At 47.1% G+C, this 27,929-nt stretch overlaps 1 protein-coding gene across 3 annotated transcripts; it reads left to right on the top strand.

Moving 5' to 3' along the window:
* The first annotated feature begins 115 nt into the window (after positions 1 to 115).
* On the top strand, positions 116 to 27,929 carry C12H8orf58 (chromosome 12 C8orf58 homolog). 3 transcript variants are annotated; one of them, XM_077305749.1, is made up of 7 exons: positions 116 to 538; positions 13,885 to 14,570; positions 20,359 to 20,523; positions 21,790 to 21,973; positions 24,140 to 24,252; positions 25,742 to 25,860; positions 26,703 to 27,929. In XM_077305749.1, exons 2-7 carry the CDS (start codon positions 13,935 to 13,937, stop codon positions 26,803 to 26,805), a joined length of 1,320 nt encoding a protein of 439 aa, XP_077161864.1. In that variant the 5' UTR covers positions 116 to 538; positions 13,885 to 13,934; the 3' UTR covers positions 26,806 to 27,929. The 3 variants fall into 3 exon arrangements, with proteins under 3 accessions (XP_077161864.1, XP_077161863.1, XP_077161862.1); XM_077305748.1 differs by lacking the exon at positions 116 to 538 and adding an exon at positions 567 to 1,200; XM_077305747.1 differs by lacking the exon at positions 116 to 538 and adding an exon at positions 1,377 to 1,570.

Below are 27,929 nucleotides of genomic sequence, written 5' to 3'. Positions count from 1 at the left end.
CACCTTCTGCCCCAACTCTCAAAGGCCATTTGAAAGGATTGGACTGGGCAGCACCTTAAACAGGAGGCAGCGCTTCCTGCAGGACCAGCCGGCACCACCAGGAGAAAGAAGGCTGCCAGAAGAACACAGCTGGCTCCCATGAGCCACATCAGTGAGATGCGGCTTGATAACCGCGGGAGCCCCAGGCTGTGTAATTTCGAGGCTCTTCAACATGCACTCTCGTTGAAACGTTCCAGAGACTTCATCAGGCGGGTTCGGGGCTGAAACCACTGCGGGGCCCGTGTAGGGAGGGCCGTGCGAATGGAGTAGTTAGCAGCAGCGGCGGCGGCGGCTTGGTTGCTTCTCTGGGCCAGATGTTCCCCATGCAGCAATCAGCAGGTCCCTTTCCTGGCACGGAGCTGAACACTCTCACCTGCTAGCGGCCAGGGCTCCTCCGGCCATTGGCAGAGGGCTCGCCGGGAGGCCGGCCCAAGAGGTGCGGGGAGGAATCGGAGTGGGCAGCCGGGTTCTGGCCCAGAGGATTGCGGCGAATGCGAAGGTGCGACTCCCTTTTCACATCTCGAACTCGACGCGGGGCCCGAAAATGTATTTTTAACACCGACCAGGAAGGTCCCTGGCGCGCCCCGCGGACAGCCGCTGCCGGGTTCTCGCCCCGCCTTTAGCCTTCCAGGCCCCGGGCGGATTCAGACCCAGAGCCCTGCTTGGCGAGGCAGGCCAAGGGCCGGGTGGGGGGATCGCTCCGGGGAGGGGAAGGGCGCGCAGGGGGAAGATACCGCCGCCTTTCGGACCCCGCTCAGCCGGGCACTCCCAACTCGCGGCTTCATTCCGGCGAAACTGCGACCTCAGCGGTCTCCCGGCTCTCGGGGCGCCTTAGTTTGCGAGCCCACGCACACAGGATCGGGCTGCGCGCACCTCTTCGCCTTGCCGCCGCCTGGCCCAGCCCAGCCCAGCCCGTGCGATCCCCGACGGGGCGGGGGGCTTTGCTTCCCCTGGGAGTGTCCCCACCCCGCCGCGTCATCCGGCCCCCTCCGGGTATAAAAAGCACGGAGGGCGGGCGGGAGGCGGCCTTCGACCACCGTCTTTCCTGCCGAGGAGCGGGAGAAAAGTTGGGAGGGCGCCCGTCGAGCCAGGAGCCCCGGTCCTCGCGGGAGATGCTGAAAAGGCGACGGGTCTTCTCGGTGGAGCCGCGGCGGAATCGCGGTGAGCGCCTGCCTCGGGGGAGGCTAGCGGGTCACGGCCAAAGTTGCCCGAGGCCGGAGCAGGGCAGCCTTCGGGGGGGGGGGAGGAGGGGGTGTTCCTCTCGGACGCCCCTTTTCTCGCCCTTCCCGGGGCTCCCCTCTCCCTATGCTGTGGGCGTCGGGGGGGGGGTTGCTCTGGCGCCAGCCTGGGCGCCTGTTACGTGCGTGTCGCCACGTGTGAATGCCGGCTGGCCAGCAAGTGGAAGGAGCGCGAGGCAGGGCTTCCTCGAGGGCGGCGATGCCCTGTCCCGGGTGGTTTTCTGTCGCCGGGCTACACCGTTTTGGGGAGTGGTCACAGCATCTCCGAACATTTTTCTTGCAACACTTAGAAGGTCTCGTTTTTAAGCTAGTTTTCTGGTTGTGGGTGTGCGCGCTCTTTGGGGAATGGCTGTAAACGGGGTGACGGCGTGCCTGGATGCTTGCAGCGTGTTGGCTGCGCAGCCTCTTCCAGGCTTTGGGGCTGGGAATATGCCCACCCATAATATTTTCTGGGCAAGGTGGGCTTGGTCAGAATTAGAAGATGAGGGGGAGGGGAGGAAAGGAGATTCGGATCCTTTTTAAAATTATAGTGATCTGCCTTGATTTACAATGAAAGGTGGAATAAATATTTTTTAATAAATAAATGTTAGATTGCAGTCCGGTGAACTTATTTTAGAGAGCCCTGAGGAGCGAAGGAATAGTGCACAAGGTAGGGCTGGCTTGTGCATTAATGTTTAGATCCCTTGTACTCTGCAGCCGAGTGAATTTGCTGCATTTGCACAATGGCAAGAAACAGAAATGCAAAACATTTTGGGTGCCTTAAGAATAATGTCTCTTATAAGAGGTTCTGGTTGCTTTCTGAAATAGTACTCTGCATTTTACAGTGCTTACACGATAAATTATGTAAACACTGTGGTATCTTTACAGTAGCCCTGCCAGGTAGGCTAGGGTAACCAGAGTGGGGGCTGTAGGAAGGTGACCCTGAGGCCCCCTAAGGGTTAGTTGCCCATAGCTCTCTACAGAGGAAAGTGGTTAGGAGTCTTCAAGGTCCTAATTCAGTCAGCTGCTATGCAACACAAACTCACAACTCTTAACAGTGCTCACATGTGCAAGCAGCTGTGAATGGGAGGCACTTAACAGTGCTTAGGGATGAAAATCTCACTAACTTCCCGTTTACAGTAACAAAGGGGTGGGAAGTACCTGAAAATCAGCAGGTGTATGGAATCTGACTGCTTGGTTTTTATAAGGATTATTGTTTCTTAATATAAGGCAAAATAGATTTTGTAACAAGGCGACTGTCTTTTTCTGGGATGAAAAATTGTAGATGGCAAAAAATGGGGGTCAGGTTTAGGTCTGAAGCTCTTTTGGTTCCCAGATCTTCTAGTTCTAAGCTATTCCATCACAGGATGGTAGTTAATTAGTGCTATTCTAAACTGAATTCTTGCAACCTGACTAGACCGATTTGAGCTCATTCCAGCTTGGAAACTTAGCTTAGTGGGCCATGGTCAATGCTTGAATGGGAAATCACCAAGGAACTAAGAAATTGCTACTGTTTCTGTAGAAGAGAGATCAAGGAAGCCAGCATGGTCTAGTGCAGGGGTAGTCAACCTGTCGTCCTCCAGATGTTCATGGACTACAATTTCTATGAGCCCCTACTAACGTTTGCTGGCAGGGGCTCATGGGAATTGTAGTCCATGAACATCTGGATGACCACAGGTTGTGACTACCCCTGGTCTAGTGGTTAACAGCAACAGCCTCTAATCTGGAGAACCAGGTTTGATTCCAAACTCCTCCACAGTGCAGCCAGCTGGTGACCTTGGGCCAGTCACACTTCTAAAAATTCTCTCAGCCCCACCTACCTTACAAGGGGGTCTGTGCAGAAGGCTGTTATAAGCCACATTGGGACTCCTTTGGGTAGTGAAAAGCAGGGTATAAAAACCAGCTGTTTTTGTCTCTTTCACCATGGTTGGGGTAGCTGAGATGCAATGGCACATTCTTTTCTGGCCATGGCCTTAGAAAGTATAACTCTGCTTAGAATGGTGTTGTAAGTGCATGAAGCAAATTGGGGTTGATGGTTAATCTTGTCTTGACAGAAACAAATTAAAATTCTTGCTTGCTTATGGAATTCTCTTAGTAGCGAGTGGCCCCCATCTGTCAGCAAACCCTACCTCTCACAGCTGTTGTTGTAAGGACAGAATGGGATCATCCCTGCATATGCCGCCCTGAGCATTTTGGAAGAAGGGTGGGATGCTAATGTGATTTGTTGCCTTAATTCATTTAATTAATTTCTGCTGCTTGAAATAAGGGTCCTTCCCTCCCCACTCCACCACCACCTGTGTTTACACTTGTAGGTATGAGACTGCTTCTGTTGTCCTAATGAAATATCTTAGAGAAAAATCCTCTCAGATGGTCCATCCATGCTTGAGGCTAGGCAGGTGTTTCCGATGGCCGAAACTTTAAAGGTGGGTGTCAAAGGTTATTGTTCAGTAAGAAGTGGAATGATTTGTACCCCACCCCCAGATAAGGCAACATACTCCGCAGGCGCCTTGTCTAGAAGCGCCATTGTCCTCTCTGGTTTGCGGAACTAGTTTTAAGAACCAGTTTGGCATTCTGCTGCTTGCAGCTTGGCTCAACAGTGCTGCTCAGTTCCTTACCTTAGGCTTGTATTTCTGTTAACAGGTGGCCCACTTATGGCAATTTGGTTTAAAAGAGGAAGCCATATTGTTGTGGTGGTTCAATTTGAAGGACTTGGATCTTGGCAAGACATTTCCCCATAGGCTACACCTTTTCTTGTGTGTGTATATGAAATAATCTGCCTAGTAAAGATTTGGCTCCTTGGGAATCTTGATAGTTGCAGCGCTCATAACTATGGGGAAAAAGCTCAGATGGTTCTAGTCCTTCTGTCATGTGTGTTATGTTTTGTCAAGACACTTCTGATTTACTAGGGGCCAAGCCTGTTGCATTCAGGAATACAACGGGCGATGGATTGGGGGGGGGTGAAGTGGGACAACTCTGTGGACAGCTGCCCCCTCCTCCCAGGATGTGAAAAGGCTGCAGGCAGCTGTTAGGGAACTCAGCTCTCATGCGGCAGGAATCTGCAGCCTCTGAGCCTCTAAGGGAAGTGGAAGGAGAAGGGAGTGGTCAGGGGTGGGGGACGGAAGGCGATTGGCTGGCTGCTGGACAGACAGGCAAGCCAGGAGGAGGAGACAGGGGTGAGAGAGCCACCCTGAGTGGGTGTTGTGCTGATAGGCACTTAAGCCGTGAGACACGCTCCTCCTGCAAGGTCTTACCAGAAATATTAAGTGGAACATATTTGTGACCCTATGAATTAATGGCCTCCAATATGACCTCTTGTCACTGACCATCTCTCCCTTGGTAGATTCCAAGGAAGTTGTTTGACTCCTCTGTTACAGAGGAGGGAAGGTTATCATGGCATGATTAGGTAGAATGTTGGTCTTGGCATGAAGAAACCCGAACTGAAATACCTGCTCAGCCATAAAACTGACTAGGGAAACAGGAATTGGGACAAGCTACTAAGCTTCAGCCTTGCCTACCCAGCAGGGTGGTTTTATGAATGAAATGAGAGAGATCCTTATATAGAATGCTCTGAGCTCCTTTCAGGAGTATATAGCACGTTATAAATTGTGAGAGCCAGTTTGATGTAGCGGTTAGAGACTCCTGTTAGGGTTCAGGAGACCTGGGAATGCCTGCAGCCTTGCAAATCATGAAGCCTGTGGATGCTTCCATCAACTCATCCAGCAGTTAACACCTGCTGAAGTAGCTTGTGGGCTGGGCAACTTCTAACTATGGGGCTGGATTTTAGGGTTGTTAGAGGATTTTGTATGCTTCCTGATCAGAACGACTGGGGATGGAGGCTTTGCATGCTAAAGGGCTGGGGGGGGGGGAGTACTTGAGGATGAAATTTAAATGGAAATGTTTTCCTTGCAAGCTTTTTGTGTTCAGGGAAGTTTGGGGAATGAGTGAGCACTCAAGTATGCAGACCCCATCTCCACTGGGGCAGTGGTGTACTTCTGGGGCAGCTTTACCATGTGATTCTGTTGACTGTAAGCTGGCTCAGAGCTTTTGTAGCATATGAATTCTTGGGCTACAGATCCATGAGATTTACTAGGTTACCTTTGCCCCACATTTTTGAAGCGCAATGGACATGACAAACTAGCTCAGCCGCCTTATGCGTAGCAAGAGGCCGACATCACTTGTGCTGTCTTTTGGAAGAAGTTCTGTTGTGCTTAGCCATGCACGTAGTAATAAGATAGTGAATAGTCTATTAGTCGCCTCATAATACCTTTCAATCCAGCATTAATGCAAACACAAACATACTGGCTTTGTAAAGAGAGCTGTTCATAGAATCATACAATCACAGAATCATAGTATCATAGAGTTGGAAGGGACCTCATGGGTCATCTAGTCCAACCCCCTGCCCTATGCATTTATGCTACAGAAAGTTGTCATGTTCCACAAGCCCTGGTATGTACTAAAAAAGCAAGTAGCTAGAGACCAAAGGTTTTCCATGCAGTAAAGAATAATTTATAATCTGTATTACAAGGATTCTCATTTTTATTTACTTATTATTTATTTTGAGATATTCTGCCCTTTCAAAAACTTCTGCCTTGTCTTTATTAGTGCCAGTGGAGTTTTTCTTCTTGTGCATAGGTCTTAATTTGTAGCCAGGCTACAAATTTCTGGAAATTTTAAAGGCATGGAGAAAGCAAGTATACCAGGAAACTATTTGTTGCTCTTTGATAGGGAATTCTCTCCTTTTTTTTGCATAGAAGAGCATTCAGTCATGTGAGATTTCTGCCTTTGCAGTGTAGATGTAGTCCAAGCATAATTTCATGAGCATGCTCTCCCTCCTCTACTGCTTCCTTGGCTGGCAGGGATGCTTACTTGCAAGTAGGTCTGCTTGGAAAGGGGTGCCTGCTTGCAGGTGCCAACTGCTACACCTGTGGACAAGAAGAAAACCTACTGTTTGAAGCTATGAGCTATGGTGTTAATTTACAAGAAGAGAGCCAGGACGGTGGAGCGGTTAGATTAGGACTGGGGAGATAATCTGGGTGACCTTGGGCCAAGCATCCACTGTCTCTCTCAGCATAGCATTCACTGCAGAGTTGTTATCATAAAACAGAGGAGGGAAAATGGAACCATCCATGCTCTTTGCTCTGAGTTCTTTGGAGGAAGATACAAAATAATATAGCTATCACAGGCACCAGCGTGGGAGGGTAGTGACCGTGCTGGCACTGATTGGGGATGATCTTACTCTTTGAGTGTGAAATCTTATCAAATATTTCAGATATTGCAGTTCTTGGGGGGGGGGGTTCTGCTTTGTTGCCAAGGTCAAACTTATGAATCCAAATGTTGCCCATTTGCAATCTTGTATAATAACTTCCATTGTTGTGTTTAGAAGCTGTGGCTGACATTTGAAAAAAGATTTGAATGTAGATTGATTCCTATGTGCCTTAGAGGGTGGGGGATGTAGTTCTTAAGAGTGGCTTTCTAGTTATTCGAAAAGGAGAGAGGTGTTCTGGCATTTATTGCAATGGTACCTTGTGGCAATCACAGCTAGGATTAATGCATAGAAATGCATGGAATGGGTATTGGAAGCTTTTAAGTAACATCACCTAGTAAGATGTCCTGTCAAACTGTTATTAAGGAACTATTCTCTGCAGGCCGGTTGGCAACTATGCTGCAGTCTACCAGAGAGATGTTCAAGAAGGAGCATGTTCAGCAGCAAAAAGCAGACTCGGATCATGCACTTATTTTCACTGTAAATGACAGTGGCCCATGAAAAATGTTTTCTGTGTTATCTGCAGAATTGCCCATAGTGTAGCATTGATGGTGGTAGTAGATCAGCAGAGAGAGGGGGCTTGTGTTGTTTTGAATTTTATTAGCCTGTGTGACAACAACCCCCTCCCCAAGTCTTAGGAGTAGAGCATTTACGGTAAGCTGAAGGTCCAGTTACAACCCATGGCATCTCCAGGTAGAGAAACTTGGACACTTTCTGAGGAAGATCCTTCTCCACCTGAGCTTAAGAACCAGACAGCTGGAATTACATTCTGACTCCATAGAACAGTCTTTCTCAACTTTTTTTACTGTTGAGAAACCCCTGAAACATTCTTCAGGCTTCGAGAAACCCCTGAAGTGGCGTGGTGGTGCAGAATATTGGTTGGGAAGCATAGCTGTGGACACGCCCACCTGGGGCCATTCCCCACCCCACCCAGGCCCATCAATGGCTATTTTGGGAGAGAGGGATAGGTCGGCGTGACCATATATGGTCATCTCTCCCGATAAATGTTGAACAAATGAAAAATTAGCTCCTACCCCGTGTCCTGAGACCCTGGTTGAGAAAGCCTGCTGTAGCAAGTAACTATGTGTTCTGAATGTTCAGCGGAAAGGAAGCTTGGATGTTCTTTGTATCTGAGACTAAATGTTCAGACGAAAGCCCTACCCTGTGCCACTTATGAGGGTGCAAGCCCAGCAGAACCAAGAGCTTTGTCATACAGCAGCTATTTGGACAAGTCAAAGCAGTGCATATATGGGGGTTGGTTCTGGGGCTAAGGATTTCCATTATTAGCATTGCTGCACATAATTAGGGAAGAGACATGTTACAAATCTTTAAGCCTGGGCTCACATGTACATGTGTATATATTCTGATTTTTCATATTCTGATTTTTCTGATGTCAATTTCCTAACTGATAGCTGAAAGGTTCATTGCAAAGCACTGTACCTAATGAAAGGTAACATGAGGCGAATCAAAAACATTATCTCTGCTGTTATTGCTGTTGATGAATCACAGAATGACGAATGATAATGAATTACTCTGTAGTGAGTGTGTGTGTGTGAATCAGCCTTGCTTCCCAGGCACACTTCAAGATACTAGGCACCATGGAATGAAACCACAAGATCCATTCCCCAGGTCTGACAAACAACACTTTGCGGTCCAGGTAGAGGTGCACCTGGCAGATTATGGATAATTCCATTACTCACAAGTGGTCTGTCTTCACTGTTCAGAACAGCAGTACTGATACAGATAGATAGCTACTGCTAGATGAAGAAGAGATGAATTTTTGGATTTATGCCCTCTAGAGAGACATGGACTGCTGCCAGCCCTTGTGGGTCAAACGGGGCATCTTTCATTTCCACGGAGGACCTGCCCCTTTTCTCCCTGCCCTCTTCTTACACATTTGGCTGATCCCAGCGAGTGGAGACCTCTGAAGTCTGACAAGAGGGGCTGGAGGGTCTTGACAGAGCTGTGCTGCTTTTGCAGGCTGCAATTACATCCCAAATTGCAAGGTGATGGCAGACACATTCCTCCCTTGGCGTCCTGTAAATAGTTATGCAGCTTTCCCGGCTATCTCGCTTCAGGGCATTCCCTGGGCAATACATTCTTCTGAATTTCAGTGGAACTGTACTGTCCCAACTTGCCGATTTTGAGTATGTACAGGGACAGCAACAAGAGAGGAAGCAAGATCATTCTTTGCATCTATTTGCTATTTGTTTGAGACTGTTTCTGCATTTGAGACATACTTTGTTTTAGCCCCATTTTGGGATTTCCATTAGATGCAGTGAGTTGACACTAGGCTTTTCTGCATTTGGGCTTTCTTCCCCTCATTTCCAAGACTGAAATTCACCACATGTTGAGACTTGGAAGGAGGCAGCCTCTCATCATGCTTTTATCCCTTTCCAAAAAAATTGTTGTTGTTTTGCAAAATGGTATACCTGCTTGCTCTTTTTGTTGGGCCCCTTAACTCCACCATTCTGTGCCCTTCCTCAGACATAGTGATCATCTCCCCCTCTTCCTCGCCAAGTATGCTGGATGTGATTAAAATTAGAATCCAGCTTAAAAAAATGAATTTCTGTGACTGGGAAATCCTTAATGAGTCTGCTGCTGGAAAGGCAAAAGTGAGGGATGTCACTAGAGTAGAGGTAGTCTGTGCAGGGGTAGTCAACCTGTGGTCCTCCAGATGTTCATGGACTACAGTTCCCATGAGCCCCTTGCCATCAAATGTCCATGAACATCTGTCCATGAACATAGTCCATTAACATCTGGAGGACCACAGGTTGACTACCCCTGGTATAGTGTGTGTGAAGGAGTCAAGGGTTGTGGGTGGCGGAGACCATGGCCAGCCATTCCATTAGGGTTGCCACCTCCACATTGGGAAATTTCTAGGTGGGGGCAAGGGAAAATGGCATTGTGGTCACCATCCAAAGCAGCTATTTTCTCCAGGGCATCCCCAGCCATCACCTGGAGGTTGGCAACTCTACATTCCATAGTGTCCCATCTCCAGCAGAGGCCTGTTGTAATGTCTTGTATAGTGCTATATTCTGTGGGTAGTGATGGAATTTGGCTTTTGGGTAGTCCAGGATCAGACATGCACCCTTTGTTTCCACCGCCGTTAAGAATGGTGTGGGCTGAGAAGCATGGAATTGGTGTAGGCGTCCTCAGTGTTTGGACAGAAGGGTTATGGCTGCTGCATGTACAATTAACTGCTGGGGGACATGCGCAGGAAGGAGTACTGGCATGTTAACAGAATTGCTTGGTTATCTTGGGGAGGGGAGGAAGTAACCCAGAAGTGGTAAAATGCCAGTGTTCTTGTAGGGATTTTTAGATGAGTTTTCACCTGAAAGGGAGGGGGCTCCTGCCCAAATCCCCTACTCCATTAAAAGAAAAATAGCTACAAGTGTGGAGGGAGGATGGAACCTGCAGTGACAGAACTGCACAACATATGACAGTATCTATTACAATGACTTCAGTCCTCCTGGGTTCTATTTCCAAAGAGCCGGTTGCTAGATTTCTGCCCCCTTCGGGGTAACAGGTTCCTTTCCTCAGTTCACACTAAATGAAAAAGGTGCATGTGCTTAAACAGGAGCCCAGCAGCACCTGGAAGACAAGCAAAAATTTATGTCAGCGTCAGGCTTTATGAGTCAGAGCTCATGTCCTCAGCTGCACAGGAGTGCCCAAGGAGGTGCGCTCTGACTCACAAAAGCTGAAGCAGATATACATTTTCCTCGTCTTCGGCCCCCTGTTTAATTTTGCTGCAGCCAGACTACCACAAGCAATCCTTCTGGAATGTATAAGCAGATTCCAGCTCATTGTTCTAATTTTTAATTAGTTGATTCTGCTAACCCATTTGAATTTAGTGCAGAGTCTCATTCCCCATCCCCACCCCCATCAGACCTTTCCTTCTTGCGAACTCTTTCTTAAGTGTTTAGCCACATCCCTGCTTTGAGAGATTGGAGTCTCATTCTGGATTATGGGCACAGTAGATCAGTGGTCCCCAACCTTTTAATCACCAGGGACCGGTCAACGCTTGACAATTTTACTGAGGCCCGGGGGGGGGTAGTCTTTGGCCGAGGGACGTACCTGCCGCCACCTGAGCCCCTGCTCCGCTTGCTTTCCCACTGGTGCCCCTGACTTCCTGCTACCCGCTGGGGGGGCGCTGCCACCAGCAGCTGCGCAGTGCCATGCCGAGGGGGAGCCCCAGCCATGGCGGCCGCTGGAAGGCACCAAAGGTGAGCCGGTGGCAGAGTGGCAGGGCAGCAGCCAGGGAGGAGGACGAGGAGAAGCCATGGCTTAGTACCGGTCTCCGGATCGGGGGTTGAGGACCACTGCAATAGATTACAATAGGAGCAAGTTGGGTTGCCAGAGGAGGATGGCCAGATCCAGGTTGGGAAAACTCCTGGACATTTGGGGAGGGAGCGTTGGGAGGCCAGCACCATTAGTGGGGTACAATGCCATAAATCCTCCCTCCAAAGCATCCACTTTTTTTCAGGGGAGCTGATCTCTGTGGTCTAGAGATGAGCTATAATTCCAGGAGATCTCTTGGAATGAGGGATGTTTTCAGTAGCCAGGAATGCAGTCTGGCTCCTTGTGCATGCATATCACAGCCTTGCGTGTGTACTTTAGATGTATGAAGTAGAGCTGTCTGTTTGTCTCTGTGCCTATGTGTTGGTGGTAAACAGTTTGCTAGTTATTAGCAAAGAAGAAAATGGACATCTTGCTATGGGACTTGCTGTGAGAACGACATGCATAAATCTCAGAACATCTGACCTAGCAATCTTTACTGAACTGTTATCAGCCGTATTCCTACTGGAACCTCACAGTCAGGGTTGCCAATCTCCAGGTGACAGATCAGTTTTCTTGGAGAACTGATAGCTGCTTCAGAAGTCAAACTATATGGCATTATGTCCTGCCCTCTCCACACAGCCCTGCCCCAAATCTCCAGGAATTTCTCAACCCACAGTTGGCAACCCTAACAGAGAATGAAAAGGTCCCTTGTGTCCACTTTTATTTACATGCAGATTCCAGCTAGCTATCCTGGTAAATAGACACTAATAGCTCTATCCCTCCGTGAAATATTTGCTCTTTTCTTCTTCTGCCTACTGGAATGGGCAAATAATATACTCTTCGGTTTGGCGTTAGTGTTCCTTCTTATAGATATAAAAAGTTAAAAGCATTACCTAGTCCAGAGAGTTTACCGGAAATGGTACATTAAGAAGAGTCTCATGTTCTCAGGAAGACACGGGGATCGCTAAGTGGCCGATACCTATACATTTAGAAACACTTGTGAGGTCAAGACCATAGAAATCTAAACAGCAGGCTCTAATCTGGAGAACCAGGTTTGGTTCCCCATTCTTCCACATACATCCAGCTGGGTTACCGTGGGCTAGTCATAGTTCTCTTAGAGCTGTTCTCACGGAGCAGTTCTGTAGGAGCTCTCTCAGCCTCACCTACCTCACAGGGTGTCTGTTGTGGGGAGAGGAAGGAAAAGCAATTGTAAACCACTATGAGACTCCTTCTGGAAGAGAAGAGTATAAAAAACCCCAGCTCTTCTGTTTGGCACATCAGCAGGACAGTTCAGCAAGAAGCACATGCCCTATAAGACTTCCTGAATTTTCATGAACATACAAGAGTACAGGAAACTCTATTGGGGCATGCATAGATTTAATGTGTAGGAAAGGAATGGAAGGGGTGCGGCAGTAGGGAGGCTGGAGTGGTGATGTAAATTGTTGACACCCCCCATCCATTTCCTTTCCCAGGCCTTTGTCTTGAGTAGAATCATTTATTTGTTCAGTATATTTTTGTCCTCATTTATGATGACTTCTGAGGTTGATAGTGAAGGTTATAATTCAAACCCCAAAACATTTTCGCCAGTAAAATGCCAGTAATAGAACAGCTTACAGCCAGTCATAAATTCAAACACCATCCTAGGGAAAAATACATAAAATGTAGACAATCCGTTTTTATACCACCTTTCTTCCAGGGGGCTCAGGGTACGTGGCACCCACCCTTTATTTCCTATTGTCACAGTAATCCTGTGGGAGAGGTGAGGTTAAAGGGTGACTGACCCAGGGTCACCCAAATATGCTTCGTGGGAAACAGAGTATTTGAACCAAGGTGGTCCTAGTCTCCAATCGTCACACCACACTGAGGAGTAAAATGAGATGAGGGCTGAGGAAACGGACCTTAAATAGCAAATGTGCAAATCCAAAAAAATCCTGGGTGAAAAAAAGTCTGTTGAGCCTTGGAAGCTTGATAAACTAGACAACTGGAGAGTTGAAGGAATGAAATAGCTCTATAGTCGAGGTGCCACCACAGAGAAGGTAGCAATCTCTGGTGACCAGTTGCATCATCTCAGAAGGTGGGTGGTAAAGAGAGTATGACCTTGATAGGAGATAATTGATGGAGAAGTTCATTATTTGTTTTGTTTTTATCCCGCCCTTCCTCCAAGGAATTCAGGGTGGAATAGGTTTCTCTTCCTTCCTTGTATCCTCATAAAATTCTGTCAGGTAGCTTAAGCCGAAAGAAACTGACTGGTCCAGAGGAGGTTTTCATTGGGAGCAGGGATCTGGGCCTGATCACTGCGGCATTGCCCAACACCCTAACCACACTCAGGTTCACCATGAGACCAAATTTCACAGAAATGTGTTTGTGTATGTTTGCTGGGTTAAAGAAGCTAAATGCTGTAGACCAGGGGTAGTCGACCTGTGGTCCTCCAGATGTTCATGGACTGCAATTCCCATGAGCCCCTGCCAGCAAACGCTGGCAGGGGCTCATGGGAATTGTAGTCCATGAATAGAACCACAGGTTGACTACTTCTGCTGTAGACAGAAATTCACTTGTGGATCCAGGCTGGTAGGAATGGAAGTTAACATAAGATCTCATGTTGCTACAACCATCTTCCTTTAAAACGAGCCACTAAAAGGCACGCACCTTTGTGAAAGGAGTTTGGGTGTGGGGTATCAGCAGTGGGTGGTACACCCATCCCAAAGTCCAAATGCTGTGTTTATTCTTCGTACAAATGTTTCCTCAGCAATTCTCTCTGTGGCAGAAACATCCACCTTGCTCCTCCTTTCCCACTGCTTTTTTTTTTTTCCTTTCTGAAGAGAAAGGCGCCTCCTTCCTGAATCACAGACCTGTGAGGAATATTCTTGGAATGCATGTGTGGCAAGCCACACAATTCCTCAGGAGCTGGTGGTATGAAGGACTGAGGAGAGCTCTGGGGAAAGGGGAGGGGAGGGGCCGGGGAAGGGAGGGGCTACCTGCAAGTTAGGTAATATATTTGCATAGTTTCAGGTGTTAGACTTCTGTTCTCTGAAGAATGGGGATGACTTAACCTCTAACACAGCATGCTTCCTTTCTGAGTTGCAGATGGAGCGTGGAAGCCATTAGAGAGCCCTGTGGTGCTGACTTCAGTCAGCATGTACCGGCATCTGGAAGACTCCCAGCCTCCCAGGGAGTGCTCCCTCAAGCTGGAGCTGGATTGCAAGGCAAGCAGTGAGATGGACAGATGGGGTGAGGCTGGGTCGCCAACAGAGCTTGTTCCCCACAAGGGCTTGAACCACCAGCTGGGCTTCATACCCACCAGCGGGAGGCTCCTGAAATCTGAATCAGAGGACTCTGGTGTGGAAATGGCCAGCGGCGATCACTCCCCCTCCACTCCTGTGGATTCTGAAAAGAGCTTCACCTTGGACTGTGTGGACGGCTTCCAGCCCTTGCCGAAGGACTCTGCCACTGGGGTATCCCACAACAGCAGCCCCGAAGCGGAAGAGCAAGCGGGGCCAGATCCCAGCCAAGATCGACCCTATCACCGGAACCTGTCCGTCAGCAAGAAACTAGCCCAGGTTGTACAGCGATCACAGAAACACCGTTTGCCTGGTCGGTCATCAAGGCAGCTCAGCCAGAGGCCCCGCAGCCTCCTGGACTTGGAGAGGCTGAAAGCCTGTTGTGCACAGTGGCCCGCAAGTGTCGACGGTGTTGCGGGAGCCACTTGTGGAGGGCACCGTGGCACCCCCTCTGGCTGCGACGCTCCTGCAGAGCAGCACATAGAAGCAGTGGTAAGTGGTAGAGGAGGCAAGCTGTTTGGTTGCAATGCGTGGTCTGTGGGCATATAGCTTCCTTTATTTCCCCCCCAGCAGAAAAGGAATCTTGTCGATCTAGTGTTATACACAAAGGCTTGTTCTGAAAGAGTGACGATCTTTAGGGAACAACAGGATTCTTTTGCTTGTGTGACATTGCCACAACACACGTTATTTCCCCAGAATTCATTGTTTCCTGTAGTGGGTTTTCATCATGTCAGGAGCAACCTTGTCCTAGGAGCCCTTCTGGCACAGTGAAGATTTTTAAAAGGACGAGCTTTGAGAGCCAGGGACGTGACTGCATGGATATCACAGGCTCTCTGGCTGTGACCTAATCTCTCCTCCCACTGGCAAGGCGAGGTAGTTTCGTAGGGTGGAATTGAATTGTATTTCCCATAAGGTGATAGCTTGAATAATTGCCTTTGGCTGGAACGTAGTGCAGTCCTTGCCCTTCAGTGGTGTAAACACTCTTTCTGTCTCCTGACCTGCTTGCAAGTGGGAGGAACAGACTGTAAAATCTCACATGGTCCAGACTGTGATTCATCTGGGCTCTCATTGCCCACGTCACGATTTATATATCTGGTAACTGAAACCCAAAGCAAAAGGCCAGTTATCTGAAAGCCCCAGAACAGGGGTAGCCAACCTGTGGTCCTCCAGATGTCCATGGACTACAATTCCCATGAGCCCCTGCCAGCATTTGCTGGCAGGGGCTCGTGGGAATTGTAGTCCATGGACATCTAGAGGACCACAGGCTGACTCCCCCGCCCCAGAATTAAATGTAGTTAGTTGCAGCAGACTTAGGAATGTGGTGCAAAAGGCTAGGGGGGGGGGAGGTGTGTGTTAGTGTTGTGCTAGCGGTCTGATCCTAGGCACGTTGTTTGGAATAAGGCCTAAATCCATTTGTCTTTATTCTCAATTCACTTGTCCGTGGGAATGCAGCCAAAGGACTTTATTTTAGGTAAACCTGCATAAAGCTGCATTGTAATACGTGTCCTTATCCATAGCTGGAATCCGCTATGTGGTTTCTCTGAAGACCTCATCCTTATGGAGACAATTCTGACCAACTTTACAAGGCTGTAAGGCAGAATTTCTCAACTTTTTTTTACCTTTGAGAAACCTCAGAAGTGGTGCAATCGTGCAGAATAGGGTTGGGAAGCAGAGCTGTGGACACGCCAACCTGAGGCCCTCCCCTCCCCTTCCCACCCTGTCCAGGCCCATCATTGGCCATTTGGGAAGGGGGAGCAGGTCGACATGACCGTATAGGATCATATCTCCCAATAAATGATTAACACATTTTAAAAAAATATCTTTAAAATTAAGTCCCACCCAGCTGGGAAACCCGTCCAGAGCCATCAAGAAACCACAGAGTCTCACAGAAATGCGCTGTAAGGAATACTGAGTTGATGTACCTGATGTTCTTTGAATTGTGTGAATTGATTATTGGCCTCCTATGGCCAGCTGGCAAAGGATCTTGAATCCCCTTCTACATACCCTTCCTTGATTCTTTGACCTGGGAAACACAAAATTGGCTGTTCAAAAGCCGCTCTTCGAGTTAGCATAATTTGTAGTGCTTGGCAGGTAGTTTAATATTTGAGTCCAGGTATTTTAATAATGGAGTTGTAAAGTTTGTAGCACCCTTGAACTCAAGACAGCACTGGGAATAAACGAGGGGTTATTGTTTCCAGTGTCTCGTAACCAGTTGACGCATTTCCCTGCTAGCTGAGCAGTGAATGGGTTTGAGGCAGTAAACTGGGATTTGATGACTGGCTGACCCCTTTCCAGCCAGACCCACCCCCTCCCCTCATCCTACATCATTTCAAAGAGCAACTCCTTTGGGTAAGGTCCAGGGGAATGATAAGGATTAGGGCCTCTGCAGCCCTTGGAGAAAAAGCTGATGCTTACTTCTTCTAATGCCTTCTGTTTCCTAATCCTTCAAGAGCTGGGGGAGGGGGGGAGAGCTGCTTATGTGGGTAGGGAAACAGTGTTGATTAAGGATACCACTGTTTCCCTCCTCCCCAGCCATGTGTATTAGGCAACTTTGAGGCTTCTGGCTGCAAAGGAGCAGGGAGAAATATTTCTGTGTAGGGCTCTGATGCAAGTCTCTCAGTGGTAGAGAGGGAGGGAGACAAGGTTAGAGAACAGAATGCCATGGGTGTGAGATTCCTTCCTGAGTTCTTGTCTCTTACACATATACATATGTGCATAAGCATACACGTACTTTGGAGTAGGTACTGATTACTCAACCTGTACTTCTGTACCTTTTCCAGAAAACAGGTAAATGTACCACTTGCAGAGGCTGGAGTGTGTAGGGACACCTTCTTTCAGACTTTTGCTTGGTTCTTCTAACTGGCTGCAGCTCTCTGGCTTACGGTACAATCGATGTTCTTGTCAACATATCTCTGTACAGTTCTACAGTTCTGGTACAGAAGAGGGTTTTGAAACTTGCTAGAGCTCTGTCCAAAGAACGGGTGCTCACCCTTCCTCTCTCTCCCCCCCCCCCAGTTACAAAGAGAGGGGTGATTGCTCAGTCCTTCTCTCCATGCTAGTCTTCCGGAGAACTTGTTGTCTCGTCTCCGTGTTAGAATGTACATTCATCCTTTGTCCTTTTCATATTGTAAAAAGTGTGTGTAACATTCATAGGTGCCACTGTTCCCTGTGCCCTTCTCTGGCTTTAAGAAATTAATGGGGAAGCCTTTTGTCTGAGACCATCAAGTGCAGTATTATGGGAAAGCAGCCCTATTTTAAAAAGGCTGTGACTGGGTTGTATAGAGAAACTATCAGTCTCTAAGGGCCATGAACTCTACCTTTTGTTTAGGAGAGAGCCATAAATGTGACTCCTCCAATTGTGCCAGTTGTGAGACAGTCTTCGACGAACCACCAGCTCCAGTCTCAGGGTTCCGCTGTGTCACCCCATAAAAATGATTCATGCATTCTCCCATCAGCTCAGCTTTATCTCGCTGATAAAATCCCTCCATTGTCCTCTGATGCCAAAGGCAGGCTGAACAAATAGCTTCTACATCTCCCACTCAGACAGAAGCCCTTGGGGCTGTAAAGCAGTCACCTGATAAACCGCCTGCATCGTAACCACGCTAAGAACTGACCATGTGCCACGGGTACCTGTGAATCAATGACAGCAAGACCTGAGTCATACAGAAGGTGCAGATTCAATCTGGAACATCGCCTGATGTTGTGGAAGTCTCTGCCTTACCCGTTCCAGCTCCCCACTCTATTAGTTGTGCAGTGAAGCCGGATGTTTCCGTACCCATAAATGTTAAATAAATCACCAGTATGCTTCATGGAACTGTGTGGATGGTTTCTGTGTTTGATGACTGGATCAGCTCCCATTTATCCATCAGGTGATTGTAGAGTTCTGCAGTAATTACAGTAGAGTCCAGAAATGATCTTTCAGTTCCCATGGTCATTGATTGCACACAGTTATACTGTACTGCACTTCCCTAGATCAGGCATAATGGAGAACTATGTCAATACAGAGTTGGTGAAAATTGGGAATCTCTATTTCAGTGTTTGGCCTTGAGGTCTGGATAATGTCATCACCAGTACAACCAGGGCATGCAATATGAGCTACTACTCCATGTATTCCATGTACCATAGCTACTGTATGCATTCCTCTCTTACCCACCTCTGTTGTCCAGTCTGTTTCTTCTATAATGCAGCTGGTAATATCAGCGCAATTGAAAATGCTGTTTCAATCACTGGTATAGTATCTGTACAGGCCCTGAGTCAGTAGAGGGATATAAGTATGTATTCTTGTTACTGCTGCTCAGACTTTCCCAGTGCTTGGACTCTCTGGCTTGGTTACGGGGAGCTTTTACAGCCTTAAGCCTTGGAAAACCTGCATACAACCAACATCCTGTAACGTCAGTCTGCCTTGGCTGTGCATGTACCTCTGGATGAGTTGGCTGTGATGTATGGCTGCTGAAGGAGAGCAAGAGATGCATCGGTTGGTGCAGACACGGGGTTATTCTCCGGCTGTAGAACAGAAGTATGAAGTGGCCTTGGTGTTGCCAGGAAATGGATGGACAATCTTATGCATGTTTTATCCCTGAGCCATCAAGGAATGAGCTTAGCAGGTTGGGACAGCGTTGTGAATGTAGAGGAAATTCAAGAGATAATGTGCTCTACTCTTAGCCTTGGCTATTGATATTCAGGTTCCACAATAAATATGTGTGAATTAATACATGGTAACCATCACATCATTATGCAAGGAGTCTCAATAGATGATCTCTTGGAATATTAATATCAGGGTGGGGACACATGCAAGGTAGGAATGATATTAAGTAATTAGTAGTGGAAGCACCTGGGGAAGGGAAGGAAACTTATCCCAAAGCTTCCTGTTCTGTAAGTACTAGTTAGGAGGCATGACCTTGGGAATTGTAGTCCATGGACATCTGGAGAACCACAGTTTGGCCACCCCTGAGCTAGTTGTTTTCAGAATATTGTACATTTTGTCCATGATCACATAGATACCCAAAATCTGCCACAGGCATCGCATTTGGAAGGTCTCAAGTTTGTTTATGTCAAGTTTTAGTAAGGTTCATGTTTTTGATCCATATAGGAGGATTGGCAGGATCAGTGTCTGGAAGAGACTAACTTTGGTCATGAGAGTGATGTTCGTCTTCTTTCAGAGGCACCAGTTGAGTGTGGCAAATGCTGGTGTTGCTTTGCCAATCCTATTGTGGGCTTCAATGGCAGATGACACTTTCTTTTCTTGCACCAATGAGCCTAAGTATTTAAATTCTTTGCTCAATTTAGGCTCCACTGAGGTATACATTTGTCAGTGATCCATCTGTGGTTATGACTTTGGTTTTGCCCACATGTATTTTTAAGCCGTGAGATTAGGCAATGCAGGCATTGTCATAGACGATGTTAGTAACCTCTGTATCGGCAAATTTGGCATTATTAGATCTGTCAAGAAGTTGTTTTGGCCATACTGAACTCCACATCAATTCTTGAATACTTTTCTCATAATGGCATCAACTATGATGTTAAAAATCAGGGGAGAGGCCACATCTCCTTGGCGCACTCCAGTTTGGATGGTGAACTATGATAGCTCATTTTGAATTCACACTTGGCTTGTTGAACCATCATATGCTATTTCGAGGAGTGTGACTTTTTGTGTGTGGGGGGGGGGGGCACATTTTCAGTTTCTACTACCTTCCAGAGAGAAGGCCATAGTCAAAAGCAGATTTGAAATCGTTAAAGACAATCACAGTTCCCTTTCTGCATCTTATTCTTTCCTCTGGTAGTTAACGGATGGTGAACTTTTTATCGATACAGCCTCGTTGTGGCCTGAATCCTGCTTTGCACTACTTAACTAGGAAGCTCTGACACTGCAGCTCATTATCCCAACCATTTCCTTCCTCCCCAGCTTGCTCTAGCAAAGAGATGTGCCACATGTCAGATCAAGAAAGAGGGAAGGAGAAGCCAGGCAGGATTGCCTCATTCCCTGATTCAGAAGCAAAGTCGGAATCTCGGTGTTGTGGACAAACTACCGCATCTTAAATATTTCTGGACAGCCCCTGTATCTTGACCCAAGGATGGAGGCCTCTGCACACTTCAGCAATCACTGTCCTCTGGCTGTCTCTGAACTCCTGCTTAGTGCTGAGTTTTTCCTTCCTGTGGACATCTTCTCTCTGTGACCATAGAGATGCTGACAATCTGTAGAGATATTCTCACTACCCTGTTCCATTTGGGATACTCTGAGAATGCACGTCCCTGATGCCATGCAACGCTTGCTTTTCCCCAGGTACAGGATGAGCCTTCACTTGCCATGCCTGGACAGGGCTTGAGGTACTTGGAGCACATCTGCCAGATGCTGGAGAAAATTGCCCAACTGCAGAGGGCCAACCAACGGCTCCAGTATCAGCATCAGATCATGGAGTGCCGGCTGCGAGCTCAGGAATCCGAGAACGTAAGGGATCAGATGGAGACAAGGCTGGGGAGCAAATCCCACTGAAATTGAGTTTTGATTCAGAGTATGGCCTTTGATCAGTTGTCCTGCCAAACAACAGCCAAGTATTTTGTTAAGCCGAAAAAAGAGCTCCAAAGGGTAAACAGTGCTGGTGCCGAGAGGCAATGTATGATGAAATAAAATTAAATTACATATAATCTCAGAACATTTATAGTATGTTTCTGTAAACCTATTTATTCTATTTATTTTTTTGCAAAAAATCTGAGCGCTGTCATAAAACATAATATTAACAAGGACATCCCAATAGATAATTCGTACAGATTTCGAGTCCCAAGTTAAACATTGGAAAATGCAGTTGCACGTGGGAGCCTAATCAGCTTTCGATGCAAAGCCACGTTGAGAAGGGAGAAAGATAAGCAGTGATGCAGCAACAGGTTTCTAGCTTTGATCCCGTTCCACCCCCCCCCCCCAAAAAAAGGAGTCTTTTTTCGGCTTGCATTCTGTATACTTTGCAATCCCTTTTCTTGTAGTATTTAAATATTTCTTTTAAAAGATGAGCTTTATTAAACTAGACTAATTGTCAGGCGGCTTGAAATCTATGCCAATCACAAAAATAAATTCTTGCGAAACAGACTCCTTGAAAACAGCCAAGAAACTGTTATTAAAAATGTGTGGTAAGATTTCTAGAAATGGTCGGAACAGTTAGGCTTTGATCCTAGCACACCAGAAGCTGATGTACGGTTGAAACAACCAGATATAAAGCAAAGTTAAAGCCACTATGAAAACTGTTTTTTAAAATGTTATCCTACCATTGCGCTGAGCGTGATTTGAAGATTTCCATCTAGTAGGGACCTTCCTTTCAACAAAACCGCTTAAGTTGTCGGAGTCTCCCTTTTAGGCTGGGACTTTCTCCAGGCTAAGGATCATCAGCCCTAGTGGCCTTCTTGGTTTCTTGGAATGTTTGGCCACAGTTAAATAAATGGCAAGCAGCTGACACAGTTTAAGTCACCACTTAAGTGGCATGCCAGCCCTAAATCTATCTATTAAAAATATGATACAAGGAGCGGTGCTAAATAATAACATGGGGGGAGAGAAGGTGGGCATCCAATTGGGGAACAGTACCTATGCTGTGTACCCTAAGGTAATTTGGAGGATGAAGCTCTGGTTATGTCCAGATCCTCCTCCATCCCTGCCACTCTCTGTACAAGTTTGCATTCAAACCTGCTGTGTCCCTGGCCCCAATTTAGATTCCTTTTGCTTTAATAGGATGGCCTTTCTGAAGAGACTCCTGAAGAGTTGAGGCTAACAGGAGCAGAACCTGGGAGTCAAGCAGCTACAGAGATGGAGGAAAGTCCCCATTCACGAAGCCCTTACTATCCCCATCATTTCCGGGCACGCTCTGCCTCCGACACGCATGTGGTGCTGAGCCCTGTCAATCACTCAGAATCAGGTGAGTAGCTGGCTTTATCCTGAATGGTCCTGTCTTGTATACTAGCGATCCCCAACCTGTGGGCCATGGACCACATGTGGTCCTTCAACAAATTAGAGGTGGACCCCAAAGACCACCTTCTCCCCCCCCCCCCGGGCCCTTTACTTCATCCCCCCAGCCCTTTATAACACACTTCGGGTGTCATTGTCTCCCATCACTCCCAGATGGGACTATCTCGTTGCAGAGAAACAAGCTCAGGGTTCCCATTGATTTGTCATTGTCATGAGTTAAAATTTCCATGAAAATAAAATGTTCCTTATGTTCACTGTTGTGGCGTGTCTGTATCTTATTTTGAAGGGATGTTTAAACATTACCATAGCGATCAGAGAGTGTTAGGGCAGTGGTTGAGAGTAGAGGAGTAAACTACCCCCCCCCCCATCGGGCCTCAGTAAAAGGCGTTGAGTGGTCCCCGGTGATAAAAAGGTTGGGGACCACTGTTGTATACCATCTCTCAGGGATAAGCCTTCCACTCAGACACTGCAGCAGATTCTAGAAACATGCCAATGCTTCTTCCTAGATTCTTCTGGGGCCAGATTGTATTCCTGGCTCTGCGTCCATCTTTATTTATCATTTATTTATCATACTTCTATACCGCCCTCCCCGGAGGCTTATAGTAGACCTTATAGTTAGATCTTATAGTAGACCTTGAAAAACTGTTTAATTTTGTTATGTAAGTATGTATATATTAAGCAAAACAGAATTTTATTTATTTGGGTTCTACTCAACCCTTCCTCCAAGAAGCTCAGGGCAGCTTCTATGGAATCTCTCCTCTCTCATTTTATCCTCTTGCCAGGTCTGTGAAGTAGGTCAGGCCTGTGAAGTAGGCCATGAAACTGACCAGGTGATCTTGAGGACAGAGATGGAAATTTAAAGGTGTGCCTTCACAGTCCTAATTGGACTCTAGTAATGCTAGCTCTATTTTTCCTTAATTATTAGTGAAGCCGCTGGCTTATGTCTGATGAGAGGTGGTTTTCCCAGGGATTGGCATAAACCAAAAATACTTCAGCAGTAGCAGGCAAAGAGTTCTGCTCTCTGCTGTAGAAATCTGTCACCCCTCTCCTTGCTGCCCCTTGTTGATCATTCAGGCCTCTTGACCTGGTAGCTTTGGTGAACTTAGCCTCAAGACTTCTGCTGCACTTTCTGTCCACCTTCAATACACTTTGAAACTGGATTTGCACAGTGAAATTCACTGAAGCGTATTGAAAGTGCATGGTTGAGCATGCGTGAAGGCTGCCTCTACTCTCAGGGAGACAGGAAACTACCAGTTGCTTTTGATCATCTAGTTGGCCACAGTGTACAGCAAGGGTCACAAGAACCCAGGTGAGTTGTGGGCCTGTCCCTAAGGCCTGTGTTCCTTCCAAGCCTTCTGGCTCACCTTCTGCGACCAGCTCACTGTCTATACCTCCCCAAGAGCTCTACGCTCTGCCACTTCCAACTGGCTGGTGGTCCCCGGTCCTAAAGAAGCACATCTGGCCTCAACCAGAGCCAGAACTTTCTCTATCCTGGTAGAATGAGCTTCTTGAAGAAATCAGGGCCCTGCTGGAGCCATCACAGTTCTGCAAGGCCTGTAAAATGGAGCTTTTCCACCAGGCATTTGGTTGAGGTCAGCCAAACCAACAACATCTGCTGGGTCCCCCAGAAACCCCTCACCTGGATTGACCAATGTACAGGACTGTAGTCAACAGGCTGACATTGTTATAGTTAGTGTTGGAATTGTTACAGAAGAAGTTACAGAACTGTTACTGAAACACTGTTGTGTTTATTTGAGTTATTGAATGATACTATATTATTCCTATGTTATATGTAAGCCACCCTGAGCCGCAAGGGAGGGCGTTATAGAAATACAATAAATAGCAGCACGTGTTTTTGAAGAGGCTCAAGAAGCATAAAGCAGGGAAGGAGACCTTTGAGAACCAGGAAGGAAAAGAGAGACCTGCAGGGCTGGAGGCTCCTCTTGACCCTTCACATGTCACTTAGGCTTGAGGGAAGGGTAAAAGGTCGCCCCTTCTTTCATACAGAGACCGGAGCAGCAGCAAACTACAGTGCTAGGCTTCTTCCCAACACTGTGTACTTCAGTTGCAGCCTGCGGGTCAGCTGCATTGGATTATCTCTTTTCTCCCACTGCAGAGAGCAGGCCTGACAGGTCTGGGAAGACTGTAGCGCATTTCTCCAGCTCACCCAGTTTGTTGGATCAACCGGATGGAGGCTCCTGTACTTTGCCACCAGGCATGAAGCTCAAGGTAAACTATTCAACAGTTATCTCTAGCTGTCCTGCCTGTGTTTACAACTCAGGAGCATTTTTTCTTCTTCTGTGCGGCGGGTTTGAATTGACCTCGGAGAAACATGGTTAATGCCTCATCAAAACCACAAATGATGCTCAAAGACTATAAGGCCCAAACTGGATCTGTTAAGTAATGGTCCGTCTAGTTCTGAATCCTATCTTCTACATTGGTAGGGTTGCCAACTTCTTGGTGGTGGCTGGAGAAAATGGCTGCTCTCCCCTCCTTTGACTCCACCCCCAAATTTTGCAGGTATTTCCCAATCCAGAGCTGACAACCCTACACACTCTGTCTTGCCTTCTTTGGGTGTGCTGGGGTAGTCCAAGCTGCCTCTCTTGTTGCTTCCCAGTGACTGGTGCCGTTGAACTTGTCCTGGCTAAGGGCCTCTGATGTGCTGGTCCTCTGAGAGCTTGTTTAACCTTCTTTTAAAGCCCACAAGGTTAATGGCCAGTCACTATACCCTGTGTGCACCTTAACTGCATTGTTGGAAGTGACATAAGAAAATGTCCCTCCCAAATATGCTGTTCATGAACTTCATAGAATACCCTTGAGGTTTAGTATTTTGGAAAAAAATCTCTCTGCATTCCTTTACACTATGCTTTTTATAAGCTCCTCTCTCATATTTTCCTCCCACCCAGGGTCTTTTAACTTCTAAACATTTTTAAAGGCCTAAAGTCTCCCAATTTTGTAAAAAGGTCCTCTTCTCCTGTGATCATTGTGGTTTCCCTTTTTTTATTTCCCCCCAGTTCTACAGTGTTCGTTTTGAGAGGAAATGAGTATGGCATTTCACATCTTTTATATCCCATGGTAAATTGGGAAAACGTGCCATTCTCTGGTGTGGATCCAACCTTAGGTAGAAAGAAACTCTTCTAGCCTAAGGAGCCTTCCTCATACTTCAGTGGCTTTTCCATCAGAGCCAGTGCTGCCTAGTGGTTAGAGTGTGTGATTAGAACCTGACACAACTGGGGTTGAATCCCTTGCTCTGCCATGGAAGCTTGCTGGGTGACACTGCTCCTGTCTCTCAACTGTACCTACCTCAATAGGCTGTGGGTATAAAGTTCATCCTCTTCCTCCACCACCACCACCACCACCACATTTTTCCTTGGGGAATTGTGTTCAGAAGAGTCCCAAGTGGCATGTCAGAGAACCACATGTTGGTTTTCAACCCACTGAGTGAGCATTACTGGCCTAGTTCACGAGGGAATGAGTATGAATGAATATTGTCTATTCTGGCAGGCAGATGTTCCCCGGGGTCTTAGGCAGAGGAGGATCTTTCCCAGGATCTCTTACCTGGAATTGAACACAGGATCACCTGCATGCAAAGTCTGTGCTCTACCACTGGCAGAGGTCTTTTGCAAGTGCTGGAATTGCCAGCCATGGTGCTGGGCCACTGTTTGCCTGACTTGCCTTCCTGTACAGCTTTCTCTTCATAGCTCTGCCTCTTTTTCAGAACGAACACTCACACTGGGGCAAAGTCAAAGTGCTGATCAACAGAATTAAAAGGAAGTCTGTGCGGGCCAATGAGCAGGCCCCATTGGGCGAGGCTGCCCCCAGCAGCAGATGGTCTAGGTAAGGCTCTTCTGAGAGGTGGTCTGGGGGACTTGCCAGGATTGTGCTGTGAAGCTGACAGTAACAAGAGGGAGCCTTTCCTGGTTCCTTGCTGCCTGCTTATTGTTGGTACACTGTGGCTCAGGAGGCAGAATGCTAACGCAGAAGTTTCCCAAGCCGCTCTTGTTATATGTATGTCCCTGTCTTCCCGCCCACTGTAATGATTGACACTGCTGGAAGATTATGGGACATGCTTTAATTTTCCTTCTTTAATTTTTTTTTTGAATTTTTTTGTGCCGCCCCAGAGTCGTGAGGGTTCTCACCTTTTCATCACTTTCTTAAAAACAGCTGTTGAAACAAATAACAAAGCAGCTCTGGCTCTCTAGCTGCTTCCCATTTCCTGAGTGACACATGTAGAGTCCTGCTCACTGCAGTAGGTGGGGGTGGGCCAAAAATCTGGGAAAAGAACGGATTGATGGATCTGTAGTCTGGATTGCAACCAGACCTGATGTTCCTCCACTGAGGCCTGAGCCTTGCTGGGAATTTATGTGATCTTGTTCAGGCTTTAGCTCTTTCTTAATGATTTGGAAGGAGCTTGGTTTGCCACTTCCCCAGATGAAGGGGAATTGACACCTTGCAGCATGGATGTGGATCCAGCAGAGGGTGTCCATGTGCTGTAGTGCTCAGAATTTGAGAATAAAGTGGGAAAGGGAGAACAGGTATCCCATCCTGAGCTTCTCAGAGGAAATATGTAATAAAAATTAAATGGCTGTTGAAATGACTTTCCCCCCCCCAAAGGCCTTGTTGGGGCTTCCTTCATGGGGTGTCTCCAATCTGATTTTCCTTTCTAACTTCCCTTACAGAGTGGATGATGTATCAGACAAACAAGAGCTTCACCCCAGGAGGCGTTTTATGCCCACTCTGGGGGCAAAGAAACGCCAATCAAAACACCTTCCCATGCGGTGAGACCTGGCAGATGTGATGGATTTGTCTGCAAAATTATGAGCAGCTAAGGAACCTTCCCTCTTCTGCAGCAGGACAGAAATGAGGAGTGTCTTGCTAATAAGAATTCAGAAGAGAGCCCTATCTTCTGAGATTTACAGATCGATGGGATTGGCCTTGGCAGTCCTTCCTTGGCAAAAAAGTCCACATCTCAGGGTCTGAGAAGATTATTTTTGGCCTAGTGCAGAAGAACCATGGGTTAAAGTGGGTTTGCAAACCCAGGAAGCTAGCATTACATCTACACCAAGTCTTAGGACCAGACTACGCGATACATTTTGACTGAGTTGGATCCACATTTCCCAGACTTGACTTTTCAGCTACACTGCAGCTGTGGGGAACATCCATATAAAACAATGCAGGGCTCAATTTGACTTGGGGGACATAGTGTGCGGTGGAGAAAGGGCTCTTCCCCTGTGCCATTTTGTGTGGCTCACACAATGATGTAGAGGGGAGTTATTCTCCCCCCCCCACACACACACACACACACTTTTGTATCTGCACATGCAGCTCCAAAAGAAGGGAATCTGGACTCAGCTTGTTTAACATCTTGTGTAGTTTGGCCCTTAGTATTGGGCCCAATCAATCCCACTTTTTGTCCTTCTGTGTTTTTTGGACAGGCTACTCCGAGGCTGGTCCTCATGCCAGTATTGGCCCATACACATCTCCTCCCCTCCCCCGTTCACTTGGCTTTTCCTGTGGGTCCTTTCCCATCATCACGTTAGACTGAGGTTTGATGCTGCTTTCTTATTAACTTGTAGGGCTGTGAACATATAAGGCTTATGTGAGCTGTACACAGGCAAGCGGCTTGGAGGAGAGATGAGAGAAATTCCGTTCCCCCCGTTTTTTCCTCCACCAGGAAATCCCTAGGTTGCAGAATGTGAAATAACTTATTGGTTTTGGCCATCATATTTTTTTTTCTTGCTAAAACAGATGATTGACACCACTGATTTTTTCTTTGTATATGTAACCATATGAGTTCTGTATATTTATGACCCAATGATCACATATACTGTGTATATACCAGACAGTTGCTGTATTTTCAAAGTATTGAAAAGGAAAATAAAATTTAGAGACTTCTCTTTTTTTAA

Source organism: Paroedura picta, chromosome 12 (genome assembly GCF_049243985.1).
Source record: "Paroedura picta isolate Pp20150507F chromosome 12, Ppicta_v3.0, whole genome shotgun sequence".
Classification (NCBI taxonomy): domain Eukaryota; kingdom Metazoa; phylum Chordata; class Lepidosauria; order Squamata; family Gekkonidae; genus Paroedura; species Paroedura picta.
This window is presented reverse-complemented; position numbering and strand designations above follow the sequence as displayed.

What these genes read in the sequence shown, in the direction of transcription:
- C12H8orf58 (XM_077305747.1), top strand. Translation starts at nt 1,420, where the DNA reads ATGCCGGCTGGCCAGCAAGTGGAAGGAGCGCGAGGCAGGGCTTCCTCG. An exon ending in AGCAGCACATAGAAGCAGTG is followed by an intron (nt 14,571 to 20,358) that starts GTAAGTGGTAGA and finishes GCTTTTCCCCAG; the next exon opens with GTACAGGATGAGCCTTCACT. An exon ending in GAGCTCAGGAATCCGAGAAC is followed by an intron (nt 20,524 to 21,789) that starts GTAAGGGATCAG and finishes TTGCTTTAATAG; the next exon opens with GATGGCCTTTCTGAAGAGAC.